The sequence below is a fragment of the Enhydra lutris genome, unplaced genomic scaffold, assembly GCF_002288905.1.
Source record: "Enhydra lutris kenyoni isolate GAN:26980312 unplaced genomic scaffold, ASM228890v2 scaffoldscaffold2, whole genome shotgun sequence".
NCBI lineage: Eukaryota > Metazoa > Chordata > Mammalia > Carnivora > Mustelidae > Enhydra > Enhydra lutris.
The window spans coordinates 5,221,409-5,249,097 of NW_019154086.1; the positions used below are offsets into that span (position 1 = coordinate 5,221,409).

The 27,689-nt window shown below is 39.3% G+C and overlaps 2 protein-coding genes across 11 annotated transcripts; one reads left to right on the forward strand and one right to left on the reverse strand.

Annotated features, from left to right (window-relative positions):
• The first annotated feature begins 97 nt into the window (after window positions 1-97).
• Window positions 98-15,824, forward strand: LOC111152270 (replication factor C subunit 4). Of its 3 annotated transcripts, none has more exons than XM_022510731.1 (11): window positions 98-136; window positions 2,501-2,640; window positions 4,186-4,264; window positions 8,492-8,571; window positions 10,539-10,658; window positions 12,816-12,959; window positions 13,162-13,282; window positions 13,918-14,043; window positions 15,148-15,228; window positions 15,304-15,420; window positions 15,507-15,824. In XM_022510731.1, exons 2-11 carry the CDS (start codon window positions 2,513-2,515, stop codon window positions 15,600-15,602), a joined length of 1,092 nt encoding a protein of 363 aa, XP_022366439.1. In that variant the 5' UTR covers window positions 98-136; window positions 2,501-2,512; the 3' UTR covers window positions 15,603-15,824. The 3 variants fall into 3 exon arrangements, with proteins under 3 accessions (XP_022366439.1, XP_022366456.1, XP_022366448.1); XM_022510748.1 differs by lacking the exon at window positions 98-136 and adding an exon at window positions 162-338 and having other exon boundaries at window positions 15,511-15,824; XM_022510740.1 differs by lacking the exon at window positions 98-136 and adding an exon at window positions 162-338 and having other exon boundaries at window positions 15,507-15,674.
• Window positions 15,669-27,689, reverse strand: LOC111152235 (eukaryotic translation initiation factor 4A2). 8 transcript variants are annotated; one of them, XR_002640915.1, is made up of 12 exons: window positions 21,841-22,087; window positions 20,966-21,011; window positions 20,748-20,880; window positions 20,328-20,467; window positions 19,367-19,535; window positions 19,151-19,260; window positions 18,787-18,930; window positions 18,342-18,479; window positions 18,017-18,106; window positions 17,717-17,796; window positions 17,171-17,277; window positions 15,669-16,463 (listed from the first exon to the last, which is right to left on the reverse strand). XR_002640915.1 is itself a non-coding variant. In XM_022510695.1 (11 exons), exons 1-11 carry the CDS (start codon window positions 27,687-27,689, stop codon window positions 16,319-16,321), a joined length of 1,224 nt encoding a protein of 407 aa, XP_022366403.1. In that variant the 3' UTR covers window positions 15,669-16,318. The 8 variants fall into 8 exon arrangements, 6 of the variants coding, with proteins under 6 accessions (XP_022366403.1, XP_022366376.1, XP_022366419.1 ...); XR_002640914.1 differs by having other exon boundaries at window positions 17,167-17,277; XM_022510695.1 differs by lacking the exons at window positions 17,171-17,277; window positions 21,841-22,087 and adding an exon at window positions 27,661-27,689.

Below are 27,689 nucleotides of genomic sequence, written 5' to 3' on the forward strand. Positions count from 1 at the left end.
GAGCCAGCGTCTCCGCGCCCCGGAAGCGCGCCCGACGGGCCGGAAGTGACGCGCTCCATGCCCGCGTATTCCCGCCCTGCTTTTCGCCCGCTTCTCGGTGGCGGGAACCGGGGCGACCGTGCTCGTGGCGGCTAATGTAAGTGTCGCCCGGTGTGGCGGCTCGGGGCTTCCTAGGCCCGAGAGTCTCACACTTGGGAACGGAGCTAAGACTTGGCGACCACCCCACCTTTTCTCTGTCCCTGAAGCTCTGGGGACGAGCCGGCAGCGTCCAATCTCGGGAGACAAGAGGCTGAAAGGCCCAGGCAGTGCCCGGGAGTACGGGGAGCTGGGGATAACAGGTGATCAGCCGGAGGAATTGTGAGGGTAGCCTTCGCTCTCCTCAGCTCCTGCGCCCTCGATGCCCCTGCGGTGTCTCCCCACTCGTTCGCGAAAATGGTAGCTCTGTGCAGCATCTTTCAGAGCCCTGTTTTGGGCGGTAGTCCTCTTAAGTAATTACTGCATCCTGTGGCAGGGATGGGTGATCCAACTACGTTAAAAAGCTTGGCTGTTTACAGCTGTTAGCCATTCATTTATTGAGTATCCAAATCCAAGCACGAAAGTGTGTGTGCCCAGGGGTGTGCTTCGTGTGTGTGTGTGTGTGTGTGTGTGTGTGTGTGTGTGTGTGTGTGTGTTTTAAATAAAGTGGAGTCTAATTGACATACAAATAAGTTTCAGGTGTACAACAGTTATTAGACGTTTGTGAAATTATTTAGTATATACCCTATGCTGTACATTATATTCTGTGACTTACTTATTTTATAACTGAAAGTTTGTACTTCTTCACTCCTTTCCTCCTTTTTGCCCCGTCGCTTCTGACAAGCACCAGTTTGTTCTATGTATCTATGAGTCTGGGTTTTTGTCCGCTTTGTTTTTTAGATTACACGTGTAAGTGAAACCATGCAGTGTTTGTCCTTCTGACTTGTCTATTTCATTAGTATAATACCTGCAAGGTCCATCCATGTTGCCACAAATGGCAAGATTTCATTTTTTTTATGGCTTAACATGTGTGTATCACATCGTTATCCATTCATCCATTGATGAACACTTCGATTGTCTCCATAACTTGCCTTTTGTAGTGTTGCATTGAACATAGGGGTGCATATGTCTTTTTGAATTAATGATTTTAGGTTTGGTTTTATTCTTTTTTCTGGATAGATACCCAGTAGTGGAACTGCTGGATCATATGGTAACTCTTTTTAGTATTTTGAGGAAACTCCATATTGAGGAAATTGTTTCTCATAGTGTCTGCACCAATTTACATCCCCACCAACAGTGCATGAGGGCTTTCACAATTCTTTTATTTAACTTTTATTGATTTAATCTTTTATTAGATGTCTTACTGAATGGGCCCTACCTCCTTTTACAGCGCGGGAAGCTGAGTCTTATAAATGGTAATTCAGTCACCAGATGATATGGAACATCTGTTGTGTACTAGTTACTGCTCGTGCCACTGGGGAAAGGCAGTGAAAAAAGTAGAATTGCCACAGATGCCAGGGATTTTCAGGCAAGCTCATGATACTTTTCTGTCCCTAAAACAGCCTTCTGCTGCCTGGAAGAAAGTTTACATGAGTGTTTTTTGTTGTTTTGTTTTGTTTAGTTTTTTTTTTTTGTTTGTTTGTTTGTTTTTTAATTTATTTGGCAGAGAGGGAGACAGCTAGAGAGGGAACACAAGCAGGGGGAGTGGGACAGGCAGAAGCAGGCTACTCAGAGCAAGGAGCCAGATGCAGGGCTTAGATCCTGGAACCCTGAGATCATGTCCTGAGCTGAAGGCAGACGCTTAAGGACTGAGCCACCCAGACGCCCCTGCATGAGTGTTAATAGTAGTTATCTTTTGGGTGAGATTTTGTATGCCTTTTTAAAACAACTCATACTTGTTCTCTTTGTTTTGAATTCTTCCAATGAGCATGTTACTAACAAAAGAGCTGTTTTCATTTTAACAGAACAATCCCCAGCCCAACCCTCCCCCCAGAACATGTTCTGAAGGCAGTATTGGCTCTATCAGTAAAACAGGCCCTTGAGTGGAGCTCTTGGTCCAGAAAAAGAAATGGAAGTTCTTATTTGTGGTCCCAGCACTCCTCATTGCTTAGTCCATTCCAGGGTCTGAGCTAGAGCTAGGTCCATGACTGGAATGGAAGAGACTGTAGAAGCCCACGGACAGTTTGGTCACTAATGACATATTTGTCAAAAAGTGTGGAACTCTTAAAAAATTTTCAGTCGTAAGATTTATCTTTGATCTGTAACTCTCACAATAAATAGATTCTAAGTTCCTTAAGCACTTTGGCCTCTTTAATTGTCCCTGTAGCTCTCAGTACAAAACATTTAGAGGATGCTAGGTCATGAGGTGATGACCTTTATTTGGTAAGTAATTGTTGGAATATTTTGCACAAGGTTAAGTGTGCTAGATGTGCTTTCTTGAATGATTTCAAAAGAACTTTTCCTTTTCTGTCTTAATTCTGGTCAGGGTGAAGTAACCATGCAGGCTTTTCTAAAAGGCACATCTGTTAGTACTAAACCACCGCTGAAGGATCGAGGAGTAGCTGCCACAGTTGGAAGCAGTGGAGAGAACAAGAAAACCAAACCTGTCCCATGGGTGGAAAAATAGTAAGAATGCTTGTATTTTTCTTGACATAGTTAATAAATTATTTCTCTAACCAGTTTTTAGTCACTTTTTTTGTTGCTGTTACTTAAGAGGAGGATGATTTACTTTGTTTAGATGTCCTTGGAAATCACCCCAAAATGTTAAGTCCTAAAACCTTGTAACTAAAAGTACCATCAAATGATCTAGCTTAATTATTTTAAAGATGAACAAAGGTCTTTCCTATAACTCAGGCTTTACGGATTAAGATATAGCAAGAGAAAACAGAATTTAGAATGTGGCCATAAGCTCTTGGTCAGGAGTTCAACGTAAGTCCAAATAATCTGTTACCTCTTTCATTACAGACGAGTGGAAATTGTTGAGTTTTGCTTATACATTTCTGGCAAAAACACTTGAAGTGGCTAATTAAATTTCAGTCAGCTAAGTGATAATATGACAAGTAGTTGTAACCCCTGGTGTTGCCTCAATTATTATCAGAAGTTTGTGGCTTATGTACAGGTCAAATAAGACCCTCATGTGTTTTGTTTGGCACCAAAAATGATTTTTAAAATACGAAATTTCACATAAAAATCTAGATTTTTAATTAAAAAAATAAATTATACAAAGGGAAAAAAAGTAGATTTTTCAGCTTCTCAAGAGATTAGGCAGAACTAGATGCAGGTTCTCACTTGACAACAGTTAGATGGATCTGAGTACTGCTTCTCATTCTGGAAAGGTCATATGTTCCTCAGTTTACCATAGTTCCTTCTGTTTTCTCTTGCCTTATACTCTGCCTTCTTTTACTCTTGTTTTCTCCCTGGCCCCTGCAGGTATTTGAATCTGAAACCCTAGTTTATAACTTACACTGGTTTCCTTAGAAAACATTATCTGACCTAAAATTCCTACCTGGCATTGACTTGATTGATTAGAAATGTATAAATCAAAGAAGAGCTTCTGGCTAGCTAAGTAAGCACAATACCTATCTTGGGATTAGGAGTGGAAATTTGTTCCAGCTTCTCTTAAAATCACCAGTTTAATGTTGTAAGATGAAAAATGTATGTTATTATTCTTCATCTTGGTTAAACTTGTTACTTAGTTAGCCCTCAATCAAGTCACTAGATAGGCATTTTTTGTGCAGTTAGGTGATGGATGAAATTGGTATTAATCAATTAACTGTATTAACCAAAATAGTTGCCTATCCTGAGGTTATTAAATGGTTCTTCCTTTTCAGCTTAAATGCATGATCTTGTCAAAATACAGTACTTTCTAGGCAAGTGTTCACTTTAAATTTTTCACCAGTTGACATCTGTGGTGCAATAAAATCTTTTTGCTTAATTTTTGTAAGTATTATAGATGCAAATTGCATTTATAAAGAGAAAAATGACTTCACTACTTCAGTATGTATTACCTTAAGGTAAATATAAATGGTGTTTCCACCTGCTTCCAGTTATGAAAGTTTCTCATTTTATTACCAATATATGAGAATTATCTTGATGTTTTAGTTAAAAGAACACTTAAGACATTTCTGTGGCTACTATAATATGCTAAATAATCTCTGGGCTTTTTTCCAGTCGCCCAAAATGTGTGGATGAAGTTGCTTTCCAGGAAGAAGTGGTTGCAGTGCTAAAAAAGTCTTTAGAAGGAGCTGATGTGAGTGGCAGATGATGTTTCATGTCATTGGGAGATTTAAGTTTTAATTTACTCATTCTTTTCCTTCCTTTGATAATCAAATGCCTGCCCCCCCTTAAATACTAGCTGTATATACAGTAGGCCTTTGATAACTATTTGTACAATGATAATGAGTTCAACAATTATTTACTGAAGAATTATTTACTTAGGGCATTGTTATGTAGTACTTAAGTAGAGACCATTGAATAAGACATACAGGGTTTCTTTTCTCGTGAACTTTGATTTTTGGTGGGGAGAAGCAGAATACATGTGGAAGCCCAATAAATAAGAAAATAATAGATAATAATATGTGCTATAAAGAAGAGTCAGATTCTTTGAAAGTATAATTGCTCACCTAATGTTGGGATTTGGTTTGAACTACAATACAAAAAAATGAGTATTTAATTCTGGTTATAGCATTGTGTCTCCTGCTGTCCAAATGTGGCATAAAAAAAACTCTTGAATGACTTGCATTGTAGAAGAGTTAGAGACAAGATAACCCTTTCAGAAGAATTAGCAGCTTAAAATTATATATGATGAATTGCTTTAAGAGCTCAATGAAAGAAGGGGAAAAGTTGAGATAAAAGTAAGGTGTGGTTTTTGCTTTATTCCCAAGGAAGATTTGCTTCCTTCCTTTCAACCTGGCTACTTTGAATTAGAGGTTCTTTGGGCTTTTGCTGCCATTATTCACTTCCTGGAATTACACTATAATAGTACATATTTTGAAAGAAGTTATATTTATTAAACTATTTAAAATCCTTTTTTGGGGTGCCTGGGCAGCTCAGTCCGTTAAATGGCTGCCTTCAGCTTGGGTCATGATCCCTGGGATTGAGCCCTGCTTCGGGCTCCCTGCTCAGTGGAGAGCCTGCTTCTCCCTCTCTCTCTTCCTGCCACTCTTCCTACTTGTGCATGCTCTCTCTCTCTCTCTCTCTCTGTCAAATAAATAAAAATCTTATAAAAAAATAAAATCTTTTTTGGGGGGCGCCTGGGTGGCTCGGTCAGTTAGGCAGCTGCCTTCAACTCAGGTCATGATCCAAGGGTCCTGGGATCGAGCCCTGAATCGGACTCCCTGCTCAGCAGAGAGCCTGCTTCTCCCTCTCCTTCTGCCTGCCTCTGCCTACTTGTGATCTCTCTCTCTGTCAAATAAATAAATAAATCTTTAAAAAAAAATAATAAAATCTTTTTCTTTGCCAATTTTTGTTTTGATTTGATCCAAATATCTTTACATTTTGATTTTATAATATACAATTTAATTGTATAGTAATAATTACACAGATTACAGGACAAGATGTATTTTAATTGGTAGTATTCTGAACCCTTGAGGCAAATGTAGTGGGATTATGATCCTGTTCTTGACTATACCATCTATCTTACAAGGCTGAATTAAGAACTTTCTCTTTTAAAACACTTTCTTAATATGTTTCTTTTCAGACCTAGTTTTGTAAAACTTAAAGATGAACTAATTTTTTAAACTCTACAGAGTACAGAAAAATAATTTATTCTTTCATTTCCTTTAGTGTATGTGCTGCTGAAGTGAGCACTCTTTCATTTACATTAAAAGATTTTAAGGTAGAATTACAATAGATAATTTTCAGAAATCAATTTTAAGAACTAGTATTCCACATACAGTTCTTGAGTGTACCATATATATCACTGTTATATAATGTGAGCTTTAATAATTTTACCATGTTTTAAAGAATTTAAGTTACCATATGTGATAGTTATATGGATGAATTATTACAAATATTGAGGTATGCATGAATCAAAATAATAGTTAAAGATGAGGAAGCCTAGGAATTTTTTTTAATATAATTGGCATACCCAAACTGACTAGCCCAAAGCTACCAAAAGGAAGAAATAATAAAGATTAGAATGGAAATAAGTGAAATAGAGAAGAAGAAACAATAGAAAAGATCAGTGAAACCAAGAGCTGCTTCTTTGAGGGGCTTCTGGGTGGCTCAGTCTATTAAGCGTCTGCCTTCAGTTCAGATCATGACCCTAGGATCAAGCCCCACATCAGACTTCTGGCTCAGCAGGGAGCCTGCTTCTCCTTCTCCCCACCTCCCTGCTCATCCTCTCTCTTGCTCTCTTTCTCTCTCTCTCAAATAAATAAAATCTTAAAACAAAACCTAGATGGTTCTTTGAAAAGATAAACAAAATTGATAGATCTTTAAAACCAGATTCATCAAGAAAAAGAGAGGACTCAAAATCAGAAATGAAGGAAGAGAAATAGCAAATGACACCACAGAAATACAAAGAATTATAAGAGAATATTATGGAAAAGTATATACCAACAAGCTGGACAACCTAGAAGAAATGGATAAATTTCTAGAAACATACAATCTTCCAAAACTGAATCAGGAAGAAATAGAAAATTTGAATAGACTGATTATTAGTAATAAAATTGAATCGATAATCAAAAACTCCCAGCAGCCAAAAGCCAAGGACCAGGCGGCTTCACAGGTGAACTCAACTAAATATTTAAAGAAGAGTTAATACCTATTCTTCTCAAGCTATTCCAAAAAATAGAAGAGGAAGGAAAACTTCCAAATTTGTTCCATAAGGCCAACGTTACCCCGATACCAAAACCAGTCAAAAAGCTTAGGAGGTTCTTTGGTGTTTGTTTTTAAGTAGTGAAACTCCTAGCCTGTATCTTAAGCTGTATGCTATGTAACAGCATAATGTAATAGTCTTCAATTAATATATTTATCTGTATATTGGTTTATTTATTGGGCACATGTTGGGTACTACACAAGATGCTGAGAATACAATTGCAAATAGAACAAATAAGGTTCTTGACCGTAAGCTTACCATCTAGCGAGGTAGACAGGTATTTTATAATTAAACCAAAACACTAAAGAACAATAATTGCAAATTAATGTATATAAATAAATAATTGCAAGTTGAATTAAGTGCAACAAAGACTGACAAGAGAGTAACAGAGGAGTTCCACGTTAGACTGGGGGGTCAGGGAAGGCTTCTGACTTGTAATGCAGTAGAAGCTGGGGAAGCAGAAAAAAAGCAGTCAGACCCTAGCTCCTGGGGGACAGTATAGGCCGCAAAGTGCTTAGCTGGAGTTCATTGTACATCGGAGCCTGGAAAGGTGAGCAGATCATGGATGTCCATAAGGACAGGTTGGTTTTTGTTTGTCTGGTTTGGTTTTTCTGGGTGGAGTGTGAAAGCAGTGAATAGTCTTAAGTAGCAAGCAGGGTGGCATCTAATTTGGGTGAGGAGTGGATGGGAAGCTCGGGGGTGAGGCGAGAATGGAAGCAAGTAAACTGCCGCCTAGCGTCCCACGCGCAGTGTTGCTTTATGTGAGAGGACATACTGAGGAGTACGGTTTTATGACAGCTCAGTAGAATTTGGTACATTCATCAGTCTGTACCACAGATTAGTTGCCTGCTTGATAGGAGCCAAGCTAGTGAGATTTGAGGTAGAAAAGAAGGTAATTAGTGATTTACTCTTACCCTTTCTTCCTGTAATTAATTCTCCCTGATAGATGTGGGCTTCCCTACAGGGTATATAATCATGGAATAGAGTCCTGCCAGGCACTAAGTAAACTCTTTTTTTTTCCCCCTACTCTTGGAACATCAGCTCATCCAGAGCCCTGAGAAGTCTGTTTCATTCCTTTTCCCTCTGTATTAGCCAAGCTGAAGTTCTCCTTTGGTCTGTTTCCCCCTTGAAGCAATGGACATCTTTATAGAATAGAAAATCTTGCCCAATCCTGAGCAGATGGGTGGGATAGGGAACAGATAGAAGCGTGAGATTCCCTTCAGAAAAAAAGGGGTTTCGAGGTGCCCTGGCTCGCTTAGTCGGTGGAGCTTTGCACTCATGATCTCAGGGTTGTGAGTTCAAGCCCACGATGGGTGTAGAGATTACTTAAAAATGAAACCTTTTAAAAGAAGAAAGACAGGTTTCTAATTTGTACTGAAAACTTCACCTAGGTATATTGGGTATAGGACAGTCATAAATATTGCTTCAGCTTAAGATGTTAGACAGACATTTTTGGGGGGAAAGTATAGTATTATGTGAAAAAGCAGGATTCACAACTGCTAATAGTGTGCTACGGGTTATATTAAGAAATATTTGTAATCAGATATGTGCCCTATTAGAGGAGTTGTTGCACTGTTCCATAAAGATTTTCAGTCATCACTTTGATCTGTTTGTACCAGAATACAATTTTTAAAAAATAAAACTTAACTTCTACAGCTCCCTAATCTCTTGTTTTATGGGCCACCTGGAACTGGAAAAACATCCACTATTTTGGCAGCAGCTAGAGAGCTTTTTGGGTAAGTTGAAATCTCTCTTTTTTTAAAAGACTCGACACCAAAAATCTCTGCTTCTTTAACTTCTTTAACTAAACTTCTTTAACTAAAAGTTTGTATTTGGTTTCTCTGTAAGGTGATTATTTCTGTATTTTTTATTAATTCAGTGGGACCATTTCCAGTTCCTCCCATCCAGTACATAAGCTTGCTTACATCTTTTGTAAACTTCATTCTAGACCTTATTCAAACGTTTGAATGTACTACAACATAGGAAGCCTCATGATTTTTTTCATCACTTTAACTTTTTCAGTTTGATTTCGGAACCCAAAGACTCTGTCTTTAGTCATGCCAATACTTTCATCACTCCCTGAATAGCTATGTTCACATTTGTATCTTTGTGTGATAGGTTCTGCTGTGTCTCATGCTAATGACCCCACACCACTCCTTCTAGAGTTCTTTCTTGCTCTGGCCTCTCCAAGCTCTGCCTCAAGTGGCTAGGCCAGCTCCTTGCCCTCAAGTATCTTGAGTGTTAGCAGAGTATGTAGTGGTTGATGCAGAATTCCAGGTACTCTGTGAGCCATTTTCTTAGATTCTTCTTCCAGGATTGACTGTCTTGCCTTACCAATGTAGAGGAGACTTTCATATATATGTATGTATGTATGTATGTATGTATGTGTGTGTGTGTGTGTGTGTGTGTATTTATATGATATATATCGGCCCAGGTATTACATCTCTAAAACATGCACCAATAGCAAAGTCTGTCTTGATCTCTTCTTGGCCTTTTGACTAAGATCAAGTGTACCAAAGACTATCTTGAATTTATCCAGAACTTTGGTATCAGGCATATGGTCAAAGGATACATCTGAAATCTTACATGTGAAAATAATCAGATGCCTCTGAAACCACCAAATATTTGCAGATAATTAGTTCTATTGAAATGTAAAGGAAGAAAAAAAGGGGAAAATGCTGTGAACCTAATACTTTATTATTTTGACAGCAATTTTTATTTCTCAAGGAAATTATAAAAGAGCTTTTTTGATTATTCCACAGCTCAGAAACAACCTGAATCCGTTTTAGTAATGTAGTCATAATGAAACCCAAGTAGTTTGTTAATAGTTCTTTGAGAGAAGGTCCGTCCAAATTAGATAATTATTAAAATACCCTGTTAAAAATAATGTTTGTCCTTATAGAACTAAATTTAATTATGAATTCCACATTTCATAGTATATGTGGTTTTTAAAATGGAGAATATATGCACAGAGCTTTATGATTGTGCCCATAAAAAAATGCTTAGGAGGATAGCATGGTGTTTAGGAAAACTAAAGACAAAACTAAGTCCCAACTCTTGTTTTTTTAACTAAAAAATATATCTGTGTATAGTAAAGTAGAGGGAAGTTTTAAAAACGAAGACTTGACAGGGTGTGCCAGTTATTTTAATTTTGATTTCTCAGCCTAATGGTGAGCTACTTTTAATAATTGTTTTTTAAAAACTCACTTAAAAAAAAAACCTGTTTATGTTTTAATCCAGTAATAGTCCTTATAGCAAGCTACCTAATGGAAACAATTGAAAATAGACTCTATTACAGCATTATTTAGAATTGTACCATATTTAAAACTATTTAAAATATCTAACAATAGAGTGTTAAATTAAGTAAATGATGGTACAGTCATAGGATAGAATGTAATATTGTTACTAAAATGGTAACTACAGTGGTTCTGATAATGTGGCAAGATGTTCATGATATAATCTTAAGTGGAAAATTGATTTAAAGTTTTATGAATTCATGATACCATCTACCTGTTTTTTAAACTTTATGGAAAAAAACCCTGCATGTCTGTACAAAATAAAAAACACAAAAGTGATTGCATGCCTTCTGTCTAGTGTTTACTAGGTAGTTTTAAATTACTACAGAATGCAGTTGTTAAAATGTGGTTCAAATCTCAGTTATTCATATGCTCTATTATTTTTCGTATTCGTTTCATTGACATAGGCCTGAACTTTTTCGATTAAGAGTTCTTGAGTTAAATGCATCCGATGAACGTGGAATACAAGTAGTTAGAGAAAAAGTGAAGAATTTTGCTCAATTAACTGTGTCAGGAAGTCGTTCAGAGTAAGTAAAGCTCACTTTTCCTTCTTCATACCATGTCATTGCATTTGTTTAAAATACATGCTTCTGCCAAATGTCCAACTCTTTTTTTTTTTTTTTTTTTTAAGATTTTATTTATTTATTTGACAGACAGAGATCACAAGTAGGTAGAGAAGCAGACAGAGAGAGGGGGGAAGCAGGCTCTCCACAGAGCAGAGAGCCCGATGTGGGGCTCAATCCCAGGACCCTGGGATCACGACCTGAGCCAAAGGCAGAGGCCTTAACCCACTGAGCCACCCAGGCACCCCTGTCCAACTCCTTTTTTATTTTAGAGCATATGGGTTTTTTTATTCTATTTTTTTAGTAATCTCTACAAGCAACATGGGACTCAAACTTACAACCCCAAGATTAAGAATTTCATGCTCTACTGAGCCAGCCAGGCACCCCTTTATCTAAATTATTAAAACTCAGAAATGACCTTTCCATTATAATACCTAGTTTTAAATTGTTTAGGTATCAAGTGTTTTGAACTTACGTTTTTGTCTAAGGAGTATTTATTAATCAGATTTGGTAGTTTGGTGGTACGCTGCTAGTAAAAAAATCCTGATTTTTGTTATTGTGTTATAAAAAAAAGTTCTGTTAGATATCTTAAGCTTCAGTATATACTTCCTAATTAGGGTGACCATGTAAGTTATTGTACTAACTGGGACACTTTTAGATTAAAAGAGGAAGTATTACTAATAATTTAAATAGGACTTCCCTGAGTTAAACAGGGATGTTCAGTCAGCTACTTATAATCCTTATGTGGCAAAGTTCTAAGATTAATTTTTTGGAACCTGGCATATATTTAAATTCTTATTGGAGCACACTTTAGAATTTGTAGAAGGTGAATGACTGATTTTTGATTATCTACCTTGGATTGACAATGCATATATATCCTATATTTGATAAGGGACTTCCATCGAGAGTATATAAAGAACTCATCCATTTTAATAATCAAGAGAAAAATCCAATTTAAAAGGCAAAGGAATTGAGTAGACATTATACCAAAGAAGATATAGTGGTCCCCCTTTAGCTATGATTTTAGTCAGTTTCCATGGGTTCAGTTGCCTACACTCAGCTGAAGGCCAGAGCAAATGATTCACCTTCTGACATAATCATCAGGTCATTAATAGTAGACTAACATCACAGTGCCTGTGTCATATATCACTTTGTCTCATCACATAGGCATTTTACCATCTCACATCACAAGAAGGGGGGAGTATAGTCCAATAAGATATTCTGAGAGACTGCAGTTGCATAACTTTTATTATACTATATTGTTAAAATTGTTCTGTTTCATTATTATTGTTGTTAATCTCTTACTGTGCCTGATTTATAAACTGAACTTTTTCATAGGTATGTGTGTAGAGGAAAAACATGGCCTATATATTTATATACTGTTCGATACCATCCAGGGCTTCAGGCATCTGCTGGGGTCTTGGAACACATTTCCTGTGGAATGTGTTCTATACAAAAGGCTCATAAAGCTCCATTAGCCATGGAGTAATGCAAATCAAAACCATGATGAGATACGACTTTATGCATACTAGGATGGCTCTTAGCAAAAAGACAACATCCTGGCAAGAATGTAGAGAAATTGGAACCCTTATACTTCGCTGGTTGGAATGTAAAATGGTACAGACATTTTGAAAATAGTTTGGCAGGTCCTCTAAAAGTTAAACATAGCCTAGGTGTATACCCACAAGAAATGAAACCATAGGTCTACTCAAAACATGTTAAAAAATGTTCATTGCAGTGTTAGTCATAGTAGTCAAAACATGTAAACCACCCAACTATCCATCAACCTATGAATGAATGAATGAAATGTGGTATATCGTTTTGCCATATTATTTAGCAATGAAAAGGAATGAAGTAATGATATACTACCACATAGATGAACCTTGAAAGCATGCTAAGTGAAAGAAGCCAATCACAAAATACAACTTATTAATCCATTTATATGCAGTGTGCAGAACAGGCAGATCTGTGGAAACATAATGTAGAGATCCATGATTGCCTACAGCTGGGAGAATTGGAAGGCGTGATGGGCATGGGGTTTCTTTTTGGGACAATGAGAGTGTTCTAAAATTAGATTTTGGTGATGATATATGAATTATAACTCTTGTTTCTCTGAATCAGTGGGAAGCCATGTCCTCCTTTTAAGATTGTGATTCTGGATGAGGCAGATTCTATGACCTCAGCTGCTCAGGCAGCTTTACGACGTACCATGGAGAAGGAGTCTAAAACCACGAGATTCTGTCTCATCTGTAACTATGTCAGTCGGTATGTATATTGCCTTAAAGATAGATGCTAGGCAGCCTTGTTTTGATAACCTTAATTAGGGAGAGGAAGAAATGGAAATAATGTTTTAAGACTATAGTAATTTCTCCTCCATCGAATCTTGATTTGTTGAAAAATATGAGTTCATTGATAAAAATGGGGAAAATCTTTAGACACTGACTTTTTTTTCCTTAATATCTTACAGAATAATTGAACCTCTGACGTCTAGATGTTCTAAATTCCGATTCAAACCACTGTCAGATAAAATTCAGCAGCAGCGATTACTAGACATTGCTGATAAAGAACATGTCAAAATTAGCAATGAGGTAATTACTACAAATATTATAATTATGATTCCTTTGATGAATTCATAATAGGTCCTGAAAGTATCACATGTGGTACTTTAATTTCTGATGACTTCAGGCAAAGTTAAGCTAAAAGGGCAACATTTGGAATGTCTAGGAATTATAGGTTGAACTTTATTATCAGTATTTCAGAGAGCCAGAACTAGGGCATACTTCATACACATAATGCAAATTCTCCAATAACAAATCTGCACAATGGTGAGATTTTAGTGTCCTAGCTACTGTTTCCTTAAGGAGTGAATTTGCTGATGAAATTTTGGTACAGAAAGAGGATATGTAGGCCTTATTCATTTTAACAGAATTTTACTGCAATTTGAATTGTCTTTGCTTTTTGTATTCCAGAAAATAGGATTAGAAATATGGAACATTTGTCTTTGCAAATTTCTTTTGAAGGCAAGAGATCTCTAGCCTTCCACTGGACTGATGCGGTCTCCATGAATTCTGCCATCATAGGACTGATTAACATTCCCTTAAAACTGAAAATAATTATCCCACTAGCTCTAGGCTAAAACTGTGTTTTTCCACTTTTATTAAAGTCAAAAAGTCTAACTTGACCATCCATTGCAGGTTAAAAAAATTTTTTTTTTTCTTTTCAGGGAATAGCTTATCTTGTTAAAGTGTCAGAAGGAGATTTAAGAAAAGCCATTACATTTCTTCAAAGCGCTACCCGATTAACAGGTGGAAAGGAGATCACAGAGAAGGTGATTACAGACATTGCTGGGGTAAGAACACTAGATACTCTAAAATTTTTGGTTGGGCTTGGGACTTTTAGAAAATTTTCAACTAACAGAATGTATTCAGAATGCTGATGTGCTGGTTTAATCAATTCAGGCAGCTTTAACAAAATACCATAGGCTGAGTGGCTTATAAACAAATATCCCAGTTCTGGAGGCTGGGCAGTCCAAGATCAAGATACCTGTATTGAGTATCTGGTGAGGAATAACTTCTTAGTACATAGACTCCTAGTTCAGACTCAACTGCATTCTTTCTGGCAGAAAACCTTTAAAGGGCACTAATCCCCTTCATGGGGGTTCTGTTCTCCCAACCCAACCAACTTCCCAAAGTTCTCAGTAGGGATTTTTAACATGAATCTTGAGGGCATTTAGTTTATAGCATGTGCCAAGTACTATGCTAGAAACAGTGTAATAAGGAAATAACCTGGAAGCAATGCAACACTTCAGGAACATGGCAGTTGAGATTTAATGGATATTCCTGTTCTTCGAAATCTGACCAAGGGTCATATATAAAGGGGCAGTATCCCATTTAGAGAAATCGCTTATGTCAGGGTTCAGCTCTACTACTAGTAGGATCCCTACTACTTTTTCAAGACTTAGTTCCTTAGGTATTTTTCATACCATCATGAAATTGATAGCATTAGTCCCCTTTACCTTCTGGGTATTATGGACTTTCTAAAAGCAATCTTGTTAGTGGCATCTTTACTAGGAAAGGGGGCACTTCCCTTAATTCCCTTTTTAAGCTAGTAAACAGATGTTAGCCACTGCTAAGGAAGTTAGAACCACTTGGGTGCGAACCATCGGCCACAGTTTTTAGCTGCTCACCCACTGACCAGATTAGCTATTCTTGTTCCATCATGGTCCCAAACTTGAAACTCATCAGAAGCAAAGAAAATTCTGTATATATCACAGAGACATTAATTTCTTAAAATCAAAATGCATCACTATTACATGGTAGTGACTAAAGATGGTCTGAATCAGGATTAAAAGGTTACAGCTACCTGGAGAGCTTATTTCAATAGCTTCCTGGAGCTCATGACAGGAGCATGAGGCTCTTCCAAAGTTCTCATCCTTTGCCTTCCCAAACTTTAGGTAATACCAGCGGAGACAATTGATGGAATATTTGCTGCGTGTCAGAGTGGCTCATTTGACAAACTAGAAGCTGTGGTAAAAGTCAGTCACTTTACTGGTTAACTTTGGGGAAGGGAAAAAAAGTAAATGAGCATACCAAATTCAACTCTCTTGCAGGACTTAATTGATGAGGGTCATGCAGCAACTCAGCTTGTAAATCAATTTCACGATGTGGTGGTAGAAAATGATAACCTTTCTGATAAACAGAAATCCATTATCACAGAAAAACTTGCCGTAAGTAGACACTTCTGCACATTTCAGCAAAATGTGTTAAACACAACCCAAAGGGAGATTTTCCTAACTTTTTAATTTTCTTACAGGAAGTAGACAAATGCTTAGCAGATGGTGCTGATGAACATCTACAATTGATCAGCCTCTGTGCGACAGTGATGCAGCAGTTAACTCAGAATTGCTGAAGTGATTTTTCTAAGATTTCAGTTTTTAAAGTATGATCTGATAAAAATAAAAATGACCAAAGCACCTTTAAAGTGAATATACAATTTATTTAACATTCAAACTTCATTAAGACATGTGCAATATGGCAATTTTACTGGGGGTTTAACCCTACCTAGGATATGATTGCTTGCTGGGGCTTAGCAACAGGGTCCAGTTCACACTTAGCACTAATTAAATACTTTATTGAATAAATACAATACCAAACAAAATGCATTCAAATGCTTTCTAAAAAAAAAAAAAAAAATCAATTTTAAAGGCCTTTCTCTTCAGGCTAATGACAAACACAATAAAGGCAGATATGCTAGTTTAACATAATTGGCTGATTTTATACAGCACTTATATCTTTTAGTCCACAAGTATATTATTAAATGATAGAGAACATCTAATACAACCATTTCTACAGAACTAGGAAATAAATTTCTAAGAAAGAAAGATTTTACAGACCCCATCTTTTATACCCAACCCCAACAGTCTAACTCTAAAGAGGATAAAGCCAATGCCTCTCCTCACAAGAGCTCACGACTAACGTCGCTTTGCTATCAAAATCTGTATTTCTGATCCGTTATGAGCATTGAGACAAGATTCAAATATTCCCAAAGAAAGAAGCACAATGCACGTTGTGATCGCCTATTCAGCAACAGCGAGCACTGCATTCAAAACTATCTCATCCCAGGAATTAAATAAGGTCAGCCACATTCATGGGCATTTCCTCCACTGTAGTATTGTAGAAAGTCTCAATGTCACGAAGAATCCTCTTGTCTTCTTCAGTAACAAAGTTTATAGCCACACCTTTCCTCCCAAATCGACCCCCTCTGCCAATTCTGTGTAAGAAAAAGAAATCAGAGCAGTTAGAATGTTACTCCTCACATATGGATGAACTATTGAACATGATGATCCACTTGTTAACCATCAGCTGCGGTTTACTTAGTAAGGGTTATAGTTCGTGCTTCTAATTGGAGCGCACTAGCTGCTAATCAATATCTAGAGAAAAAAATCTTCCTTTGCAGTTAGTGCCAAAAGGATTCAAGGCTTGTCTGGCTGCAAAATGAGATTTTATCAGGTGTCTTGAGCATTACTTTTAAAGCAGATGACAGTATTGTGTTTGGGGTCGTGAAATTAAAGCCCATACCAAAGTGGGCCAGCCAAGAGCAGATGTCAGCCTGGGACAGATGTAAACACCAGGGATAAAACAAAAAGAACAGTTATGTAATCCATTTCGACGCACCTCTGGAACTGTAAACTGTAAATACAAATGCTGCAAGGTTAACTATTGTCTAAAACTTACTTTTTCCAGTGGGACAACAAGTATTTGGTATGGTAACCCAAACTTATCACTGCTTTTTTGCTCAGTTTCACACGTTGTAACTCAAAATTACTCAAAACGTGTTTACCTCCAAACAGCTTTCTACCTTCCTGATAGAAACCAGACAACACAAACCACCTAACATACATACAAAAATGCCTTGGCTGGAGCAACTTAAAAATATCAAATAATCATGACAAAAGAAAAACAAATATAAATACCGACTCGCTCTTTATTCAAACAGTGTGCTGTTTCGCTTATGATTCCACGTCCTAAATTACGTCAACGCCGTTTCTGAGCGCCATCTCGTCATCAACTGCTGCTATCGACTCCTGTATTTTTTAAAAAGTCTTTTTTTACATCATATAACAAAGTACAGTTCAATTTACTTAGGGATAAAGCCACTATAACTAAACCAGGGACTGCTCAAATTGCTACCAGACAACACCAAGAAAATCCCAACTACAGAGGAATCACCAAGAAAGCACATGGACACAAGAACTTCACTAAAAACTCAAAAGTAAGCTAAGACCAACAGATCTAAACAACCTGATCTGTATGTAGTTAAGTCCACAATTTGGGTAACATTTACAAGTGTTTTCCCACTGCAGATGACCAATCTTCCCAAATACCATTTTAGTTCTACCTTACCTAGTTAAATCTTTTTGCTTCCCTGATACGAAGTTACCTTTCAAACAAATCAGTCCATAGAAAAACCACACATGAATTCATTTTACCAATATAGTAACAACCAAAATGCCACCTACTCACCTGTGAATATAGTTTTCACGATTGGTAGGTAGATCATAGTTTATAACCAATGACACTTGTTGCACATCAATCCCACGAGCCTGAAACACAATGGTATGGTGTTCAAATTCTAATTTAAACTAGATAGCTATGTAATGTAGGCCACAAAATAGTAGTGAACTATATTTAGTGGTATAGCCCACTGTGGAGTGTGGTCTTTTCTTTTCTCTCCCAAAGAGCCCAAGCTGGTAAAGGTTATCAAAAAACCTTCCCCCCAAAACAAACTTTTGGTAGGCTGAAAAGAATAGTTAAGAGACTTACCAACAAATCAGTAGTGATCAAAACACGGCTTGACCCTGATCTGAATTCCCTCATGATAACATCTCTTTCCTTCTGGTCCATGTCACCATGCTGCAAATGAACAAACCTTAAATCAAGAATCACCAGCCAAATCAACTATTTGATTTTTACTGACATGTATGAGACCAAGCGTCCCTGGCTGCTACAGAGGTATAGCAGACAGGTATAGTTAAGAAACAACTTTATTTTGAGCAGGGGGAACGACAACACAGCACTTAACAGCTATATTGTAGTCTATATCCTGCTTTAATGAAAATACAATTATCACTACCAGAACACCTCTTACCAGAGCAGAAACTGTGAAGTCCCTGGCATGCATTTTCTCAGTGAGCCAGTCCACCTTGCGCCTTGTATTGAGAAAAATAACAGCCTGAGTAATCGTCAGTGTCTCGTACAAGTCACAAAGAGTATCCAACTTCCATTCCTATAATTTTTCAAAGTTAACAGTTATTAAAATCTAGCTTCCAACCCATGTAAATTAGAAATTCATTCTGTTAGGCCTATCCCAAGACATATTGCACCAAATCTTAAGACTAAGGACACTGGACATTAAGAAAGAGGTCCACCCCAGTCTTTACAATCTAGTGCAGTTACTTTTCTTCTTGTGTGTACTCTGCTAGCATTATTACAAAAACTAAGACAATCCTAGTTTCTGCAATTTTAGCACAGTGCTTATACAAGAAGGTTAAAGAATAAACTACATGTTAATGTTTAGTAATTAGATAAATTACCTCTCTTTCAACATTAATGTAAAACTGTTTGATTCCTTCAAGGGTCAATTCTTCCTTTTTCACCAGAATTCGAATTGGATCTCTCATAAATTTTTTGGTCACTTCCAATACATCAGTTGGCATTGTGGCAGAAAGCAACACAACCTTAAAAAAAACAATGATTATATTGTCACACAGAGAGCACAACTTTAAAATACTCACACTGTTTGAGACCCAGTGTTTTTGCCTTGCTATGAAATCATGTAGTTATTATGCACCAACTGCTTTAAGCAGGGGGAGGAAAAATACATCAGGTGTACTGTATGTAACCTGCATTAAACCTAAGCCCCAACCTACTATAGGACAGAGTAAAATTAAAGCTCACCTGAATACTTGTATTTAATTTTTGGAAAATCTCATAGATTTGATCCTTAAACCCTCGGCTCAACATTTCATCTGCTTCATCCAAAACAAACATTTTGATCCATTTTGGAGCTGACAAAGAAAGCCATACATACTATCAGCTCTAGATGCGCAGGGACACTAAGTTTTCAATTTCTAGTAATACAAACAAATTATACTCTCAATGAACAATACTTACAAAGGTATCTTCTGTTTAACATATCAAATACTCTCCCTGGTGTACCAACAACAATGTGTGGTGCTTCAGCCTGCAGTTTTTGCATTTCATTCCGAACATTGGTTCCACCAATGCAGGCATGACAAGTTGCTCCCATATAGTCGCCAAGGGCCAAAATTACCTTTTGGATCTAAAAGCCAAAACCCTTAATTATTATCCAGGAGAATTAGAGGCTGTGATTAAACTTCCAAAGCATAATGGCAAATATCTGGTCTGCAAATAGCTTCTATGCATGCACGATATTTAACTGCTTCCAAGCTTAAAATACAGACTGATCTAACTGCTTCATAATAAAATTCCCTTATCGTGTCTCTTCCTTGTGCCTTGTCAAACTTGAGATCCTGTTGCCCCAGATACCAGCTAGGTTAATTGATTTTAGTTAAATTATTTCCTACACTGCTTTTCATTGTGTAGGAAGGTAGATGTAGGTAGTGGAACTCTGCAATTACATCTAAGACAACTTGTTGATACTTTAGTTTTTCCCGAAGTACTGGACCTGATGTCCTCTTGACCTTAAAACCTAGTTTTATTAGCAAGGTTTTACTTCAAAGCCAATATAGCAGTGAGCTTTGAAAACATAGCATGCAACAGATGCATCACAAACTACTGAGACAGTCAAATGATAACATGTCACTGCAGTTTTCATGTTGCACAACTGCATTCAAACTTAAAAATGGGAACAGATCTAGTCCACCCTGAAAAGCTTTGGTTTCTCAAATCTGTCACACAACCCTGCAAACCATACCTGCACACCCAGTTCCTATTTTTAACTTTCGACAAAAACTCCCTGCATGCATGGACATTTAAAAGGAGGGCTCCTACTGACAGGACCAATTTATACTAAGTTTTAAATTCTTCACAGTTGTGAAACCTGAAACCTATGCAACACGCAAGCAGTTTTTTTGAACTACACTATCAATACCTGTTGAGCCAGTTCTCTGGTGGGGGCCAATACTAGTGCTTGGGTCTCCTTGAACTCAATCTCCAACTGTTGCAGGATGGAAATAGCAAATGTGGCTGTCTTGCCAGTACCTGACTGAGCTTGAGCAATCACATCATACCCTAAAAAAAGTAGGATACATATTTACCGATCCCACATCAAACCGCCACTTCTAGTTCACACCATGTATTCCGTTTGGAACATTAATTATGCCCAAATAATCAAGTGATCAGCAATGAGTATTCTCTTCATTTCAGGTCAGTCCCGAAAGATGATTGCCATCATTTCACTTTAAGGAATACAAACAGGTGCTAGTCCCCCAGAAGTTATTTTCCCTTTTATGGTCCAGGTCTATGTAGAACAGTTAATTCATTTTTAAAAAGTACTGACTAGTTCTTTTACCTTTAATACAAGGAATAATAGCTCTCTGTTGAATAGCTGAAGGCTTCTCAAAACCATAAGCATAGATGCCCCGAAGAAGAGACTCCTTTAAATTCATATCGTCAAAGTTATCAACAATCTCATTCCAGTTGCTCTGCAAATTACATATAAAAAAGACTGAATAAATGGGATGAACGAGCTCACCTTTCCAACGTTTCAAAATCAACACACACTCTTACCTCGATGACACCATCGGGGTCCATTCCCTCTGGGCCTCCATGTTCTCTGAAGACAAGAATACTGCAGTTAGAGAACATCCCTTTCCCCAGCCATCTTAATTAACTACACAGGAGGGGAGAGCCCTATTATAAGCCGGTCTCATCCGGCCACCCTCCCCTGCACGTGCACACCCCAAGGCAGTAAAGGAAGCTGGCGGCGCAGGGAACATAATGTTCCCTGCACGCCCGCCCGGAAGGCCGGCAACGGGGGACGCCCAGGAAAGGCCCCACGGACGCCGGCCCTCCCCCACCCCAGGCCCGAGCGCCAGGCGCTCCCGTCTCGGCGGCAGACCTTCTCGCGAGAGCTCCACGCGCTGAGCTCCGCCCCTTACACTGCGCAAGCCGGGGTGATTGACGCGGGCCGAGGCCTGGCGAGAGCTATGCCAACGGTTCGCAGGGATCCCGTTGCCGGCGCGGTCCCTTCCGCCTTGGGGACTGGGCGAGCGAGCGTCGCTGTCACCCTCCCCCCTTGCCCCACCTAAAGTCGAGCACTGAAACTCGCGCCTTCCGCCGCCAATAAAGCTTCGGGCCCCGTTACACTGTCGACTGCGGACTGCGCCACCGCTTTAACTAAACGTGCTCCGTACGGGCATGGGAAAGGGCCAGGATTTCAAAGCGTCTTCGGGAGAAAAAAAAGACACCCTCCAACCACCCCGTTTTTCTACCCTAGTCTCCCCGCAATCCAGACCCTACCCATCATGGAAGCTTCTCGAAGGGCAGAGGGGCGCTAAACGCCTATGAACCCAGCGCTCACTGCCTCCACGCCGTCCACTACCATCTCCGCTGCTGTCAAATGACCTTCACCACAAATTAGCACCGCCGAGAAGGCGCCATACCTGTTATAATCCGCGGAGCCACCAGACATGATCCGAAGAACCACTCAGCGCCCGACTGGAAAGACAGCGGTACCGCGCCACCCGTTTTTTATAGGCTCGCGGCCGGAACCCGTTTTCTGCGGAGGAATTTTCTCGTCGCTCTTCGGCCATCCACCAAATTGTGATCCTGGGGTCCTTACCTCAGAAAATATCCTAAACGGGTGGGTGGGAAAATCCAAATTTGGTGATTTCTCGATCTTACAGGGCCGCTGGAAATCCCAGGGTCTTGGGGGAAGGTTGGGACTCTTTGCCTTGCGGCGGAAGAATATTGCAGCAAGTGGTGGCCAAACCGCGCTCCCCGCCCGCCCCGCTCCTACGGGGTTTCCACGTCCCTGAAGCAGAGGCGGCCGGGCTGGCGAACCGAGCGGGACCGGGAGGCGGAAGCCTGGGGCGGCTGCGTGTTGGGCGGCCGGCGTTTCCCCGCGAGTCCGTGGGGCCGAGCTTGCCGTCCGCCTCCGGCGCTCGGGGCCGCGGCGGAGACCCGGCCGCGCTCTGCACTGGGGAGAAGAAATGGGGTTGTTCCTCCGGCTCCCACCGCTGTTTAATTGGACGGTAAAGGGCTGCCTGCCCTTTAGCTGAGCGTTTAACATCTCTTCACATCTTAAAAGTGTGAAACTCCCTGCTAGGGAAAATGTCGGCCACCCAGCACGTCCCAGAAAATCCGGCGTACCGTAGTACATTGTGCCCAGCGAGGAAAAACCGTGCAGTGTCCTTTGCAAATTGTCTCTGGAGTAACCATCTCTGTTCTCCCTATGCTGCCTCTGGTCTTCCCTCGTTCTCTTTTTAAAATAAAACTAATAATTTTTGCGTGTGGGGAATGCCCGATAAAATCATTGTGAACTTTTGCAAAGGGTTAACAGCTAAGGAGTGATTTTTCTTGTAACGCAGGAATTTAAATGGACGCTTCCGGCAGATAGCTCCATGCCCCTTTGGGACTAGATAGATTGTGATTCTGATCTATACTGCTCATTATTTTCCAAAAGGCTTTGAACTTTAATTGCTTAATACCTAATGCATGTTGGTTTAATGGAAATTGAGAGCAATACAACCCTTGCCGCTTAAATAAAATTAAACGATTCTTTAAGACCCAGAGGTTTTCAACTGTAGCCCTGACCCAGGCCTGGGTTAGGCCCAATGCATTTAGTCACTTAACTTGAAAACACTACCCACACTGCAAGATATTACCAGGGAAGCATTTTCTCATTAATTCAGACGGCCACCTAAGGGCTGCTAACTGGAAAAGTTGATATAATTTTCTGTATCTGTGTATGATAGTTGACTCTAAATACATGTTTTTCAAAAAATTATTATTGTGCCAGGAACTCTGACATAAAGTGACACCAAGATGACAAAGTAGACATGGGTCTCAGTTTAGGGATACTGCTCCTTATCCATCTCCCTATAATAATGTTCAAATTCAGATATAACACCAGATATTTTCTGAGAATGGAGGTCAAAGATCTTTATTGTCTCATCTAAAACCTACTAAAACCCTTCTGGGGTCTGAGAAACCAAACGAAATACTAAATCAGAAAAATGACCAACCATTTAGTCTCACTGGAGTCTTTAGGGTGAAACCAATCAATCACAGGGTGAAATCAATCAACAATTAACACCTATTGTTGACTGTTTTCTTTAGCTTTAGTACTACTGTTACAGGCTGTGGAGGATTTCCAGACTCTCTTAAAAGGAAATAAACAAGGGCTAAATTCTTGTTTAGGTCACAGTTGCTGAAGGGGTTTCAAGGTTTTAAAAAATCTTCCTGGGGCGCCTGGGTGGCTAAGTTGGTTAGACTGCCTTCGGCTCAGGTGGTGATCCCAGAGTCTTGGGATCAAGTCCCTCATCAGGCTCCCAGCTCCATAGGGAGTCTGCTTCTCTCTCTGACCTCCCCTCTCATGCTCTGTCACGCTGTCTCTCACTCTCTCTTTCAAATAAATAAATAAAATCTTAAAAAAAAAAGCTTCCTAATCAAAAATCTAGTCAAAATCCAAACCCACTGCACCTGCAACCCTACAATGTATTTCCAACGAATGCTTTGTTTACCACATCTGTATCAGCTTACGAAACACCATTAGGTAATAGATGAGTTAAAGATCCAAAATGCACATATTAACAAAGTTTGCCATCAACAGAGAGCATATTTTTTTGTGGCTAAGATAAACTTTCTACTTTCCTTAGATTTAAAATTAGAGCCTTCTCAAAGTCCACTGCAACTACTTCTTAGCTAACCTGGATCATGTGAGGCCATTTCTACTCTTCAATAGCCACAACTGACAACTCTAAACCCAGCTACCAATCGTAAGCCATCGTTCACTAATGATGGAATTACTATGAATTTGTCAGTTCAAAAAATTTTAGAAACAGTAGGCTTTATGCTGATAGTGATGGCTTCTTCTGCAAAGTACCATGTATTCCTTCAAGGTTCTTACATTATTTCAAGTCCATCAGTTGATCTTAAGTTACAGGCATTTAAAGCAGCGTCTTGATAAGCTATAGAGATGCAAACATTCGTTAAGGTATGTGTTTGGATCTTTAACTCATTTATTATTTATTAGTGTCATTTATTGTTTAGTAAACACAATATAATACATGCTTGTCCCTACATCTGTCATTCAAGTGTTTAAGAATTGCCTTGAGCTGGATAGAATAAGATAGCTGGATAGCTACTCACCTCTATTATTTCGGTGCTGGAGGAAACAAGAGGCTAGCTTCTGCAGGAATGTAGGTGGTTCCTCTGATGCAGTGTGAAGGGCGGCACTCACGGACACATCCTTCACAATAACTCTGAAAACCATTTGCATAGAGATAAGTAAAGATTCAGAGAGTTGAAGGAAATAGTGAAAATTGAGGAGGACCACAGAAAGGACTGTAGAAGCTGTATATAAGGACTGGATTTAAATCTGTTAACCCAATGTTCTTAAATTCTATTGTGTAGCCAAGATATGGAGGGTTGTTGTTTTTTGTTTTTTGTTTTTTAGCTCTACCTTCATAAAGACTAAAATAAAAATACAGTATTATACTTCAAATCGGTGCATCCAAAACTGTAGCATGAATAAATATCAATGGGAAGTTCTACTTGGAATGCCTGTAGAAGTGAGCTCTGCCCTCCAACCCAGATTCAGGGGATTGGATCTGAAGCGGAGCCCACTTTTTGTTTTGAAAAACTCAAAAACCTAAGGAAGAGTTGCAAGAATAAAGAAATGAACACCAAATCTTTGTCATACTTATCAATTGTTAACCTTTTACTACATTTGCTCTCTCTCAGTTTTATGACTTTTTTTTTTTTTTTTGAGCTTTCTGCAAATCACTGACATAGTAGTGATACTTGACTCCTACTACTTGACACTACATCCAAAAATAAAGCCATTCTCCTTCCAGGGAATCACAAGAATATCATTATATCCCCCCAAGTTTACTATTAAAATAATATCTTCAAAACTATCCATAGTCAACACTTCTCAAGTGTCCCAATAATGTACTTTATAGCCTTAAATAAAATAAATAAAATGTAGGCCCCAAGCAAGGGTTACGCATAATATTTAGTGAGTCTGTCTCTGTAGCCTCTTTTAATCTAGAACAGTACACCCCCTTGGAGAAGGAATTTTCTCATTAGAAAGACTATTACAGGTATATGTATAATGTGTATATGTGTATGTGCTATGTGCTTGCATTTCCTACGATCTCGTTAATCTGGTTTGCTTGTTTTTTTCCGTCTTCTAGGACATTCACATTTGTGAAGATTCCAGAGCAGTTTGGTTTCATTTCTTTGTTTTAGTACATCCCACACTTTTAATTTGTCTGATTGTTCCCTCATTATTAGGTTCAATGTCAACATTTTTGGCAAGAATATTACATTTAGGGTGTGAAGGATCCTCTTCAAGCCATCATATCAGGCGGCACATGGTGTTAGACTTTCCATTCTGTGTGATTCTGATTCAGGTTAATCTACAGACAACATTCTGAAGAACACTTACTTGTAAAATCTTGTGAAGTTGTGTATTTTATTTGAAGTCATGAAACTTTGCCAGAATTCTCTATGACCAGCTCTAATCCTTTATTGGAAGTGCTAAAACTATCAACAATAAACAGATAACTATTATGGTATGTAGCATGGTGCTGGGTCCTTGAAGACATCAAGAAAATAAAAAAGGCACAAGTCCCACTTTGGATCTGATAGAGAAAGGAAAGGAAGCACATAAAAAAGAGAAGACTTCTCAATCAGGTGATCAAATATCAGAAAACTTGACAATACTCAGGAAAAAAACATATTCTTTTGCTGGTGGGAGTTTAAATTAGTATAACCTTTTTGAATATATTTTGACAATATGATGAATTAAAATGCACATGTTCTTTGACCCAGCAATTCCAGTCAGGAATTTTATCCTATGCATATATTAGCACGAGAACCCAGAACTCTCTCCTACACTGTCTTCTGCCTCTCTTCCCATTTTCCATCCCTACACCCTCAAAGAACAAGAACATCTATTCCTTGGCACCTGGGTGGCTCAGTCAGTTAAGCATCTGCCTTCCGCTCAGGTCATGATTCCAGGGTCCTGGGATCGAGCCCCACATGTCCACTCCCTGCTTAATGGGGAGCCTACTTCTCCCTCTGCCTCTGCAGCTCCCTCTGCTTGTGATCTCTGGCTCACTATCTCAGATAAATAAACTCTTAAAAAAAAATCATCTCTTCCTTTTGTCATTATTTTAATAGCCCCTCCCAAAAAAACAACAACAACAACAACAAAAACACCCTTGAAACAACCTCAATGCTATCAAAGAGAGACCGGTTAATGAACTATATGCCATGCATATTTAGCCATCAAAAACAATGACTTTCACTTCTAGGAAGATGGCATAGACACACTTTGCCTGATTTCTCCTGCAAAGTACAACTAAAACCCCTGGATATTATGTGTAAAGCAGACAGAAGAAGACAGAAATGGAGAAGGGAAGGCAGGCTGGCTAGAAACCTTGAGACGGACACGTGAGTTCCTTGGGTTTTGCTCTTGCCTCATTGGTCCCAGAATGGAACTGAAGAAGTCAGCAACCCAGGAAAGCTAATAGACACAGGCCACAAAAAGCTCTGACAGCCTTGACTGGGTCATCTGAACGTGGCCATGCGTGGCGTCAGGCAGTGGCTGTGGCTGAGACCAGGACCACGCTGCAGGAAGCGCGCCTGTGCTCTGAGCTGCTCACAGGACTGAGGTAGGCTGCGTGGGCCCTGAGTCAGGTGGGCACTGAGCAGTCCCCTTGGCACTGCCTGGACCCTGGAATTGCCCATGCTCTGGGGTCCCTCTACAAAAGCAGCCACCAGGCCAGGCCCACTGGGGTCCTCGAGGGTGCTGGGGTCACTACATCTTCCCAGGCCAAGGAGATGAGTTTTGATGCACCAGTCAAGCTCTGCAGGTATAAAGTTGACATCACAGGGGTCAGGGCACTCTGCTCCTCTGGTCTCTGTTTTTCTTCCTCATGGAAAAATTCCTTTTCCTCGAGCTGCAAAAAAAAAAAAAATAGCTGGTGCTTCTCTTCCCATTAGCCCAAACGCTTCTCTGGCAACTGTTGAATCTGCTCCTTGGTTTCCTCTGGTGACATTCTCTCCTCCAGCTCCTTTTCCTTCCTTTCCTCCTGCCCTTCCCTCATCTTCTGCCCTATCATCCTGTCTACCTCTTCCACCTCGTGCCACATCCTCCCCCCCGACTACAGGGTAAGGCAGCCCTTTGACCGTGGTGGTGGAGAGCTTGGGGGCACTTCGGGATGTGGCCATGGTGCTAGATGCCAGACTTGGGATGGGGCTGCAGCGAGGCAGCCAT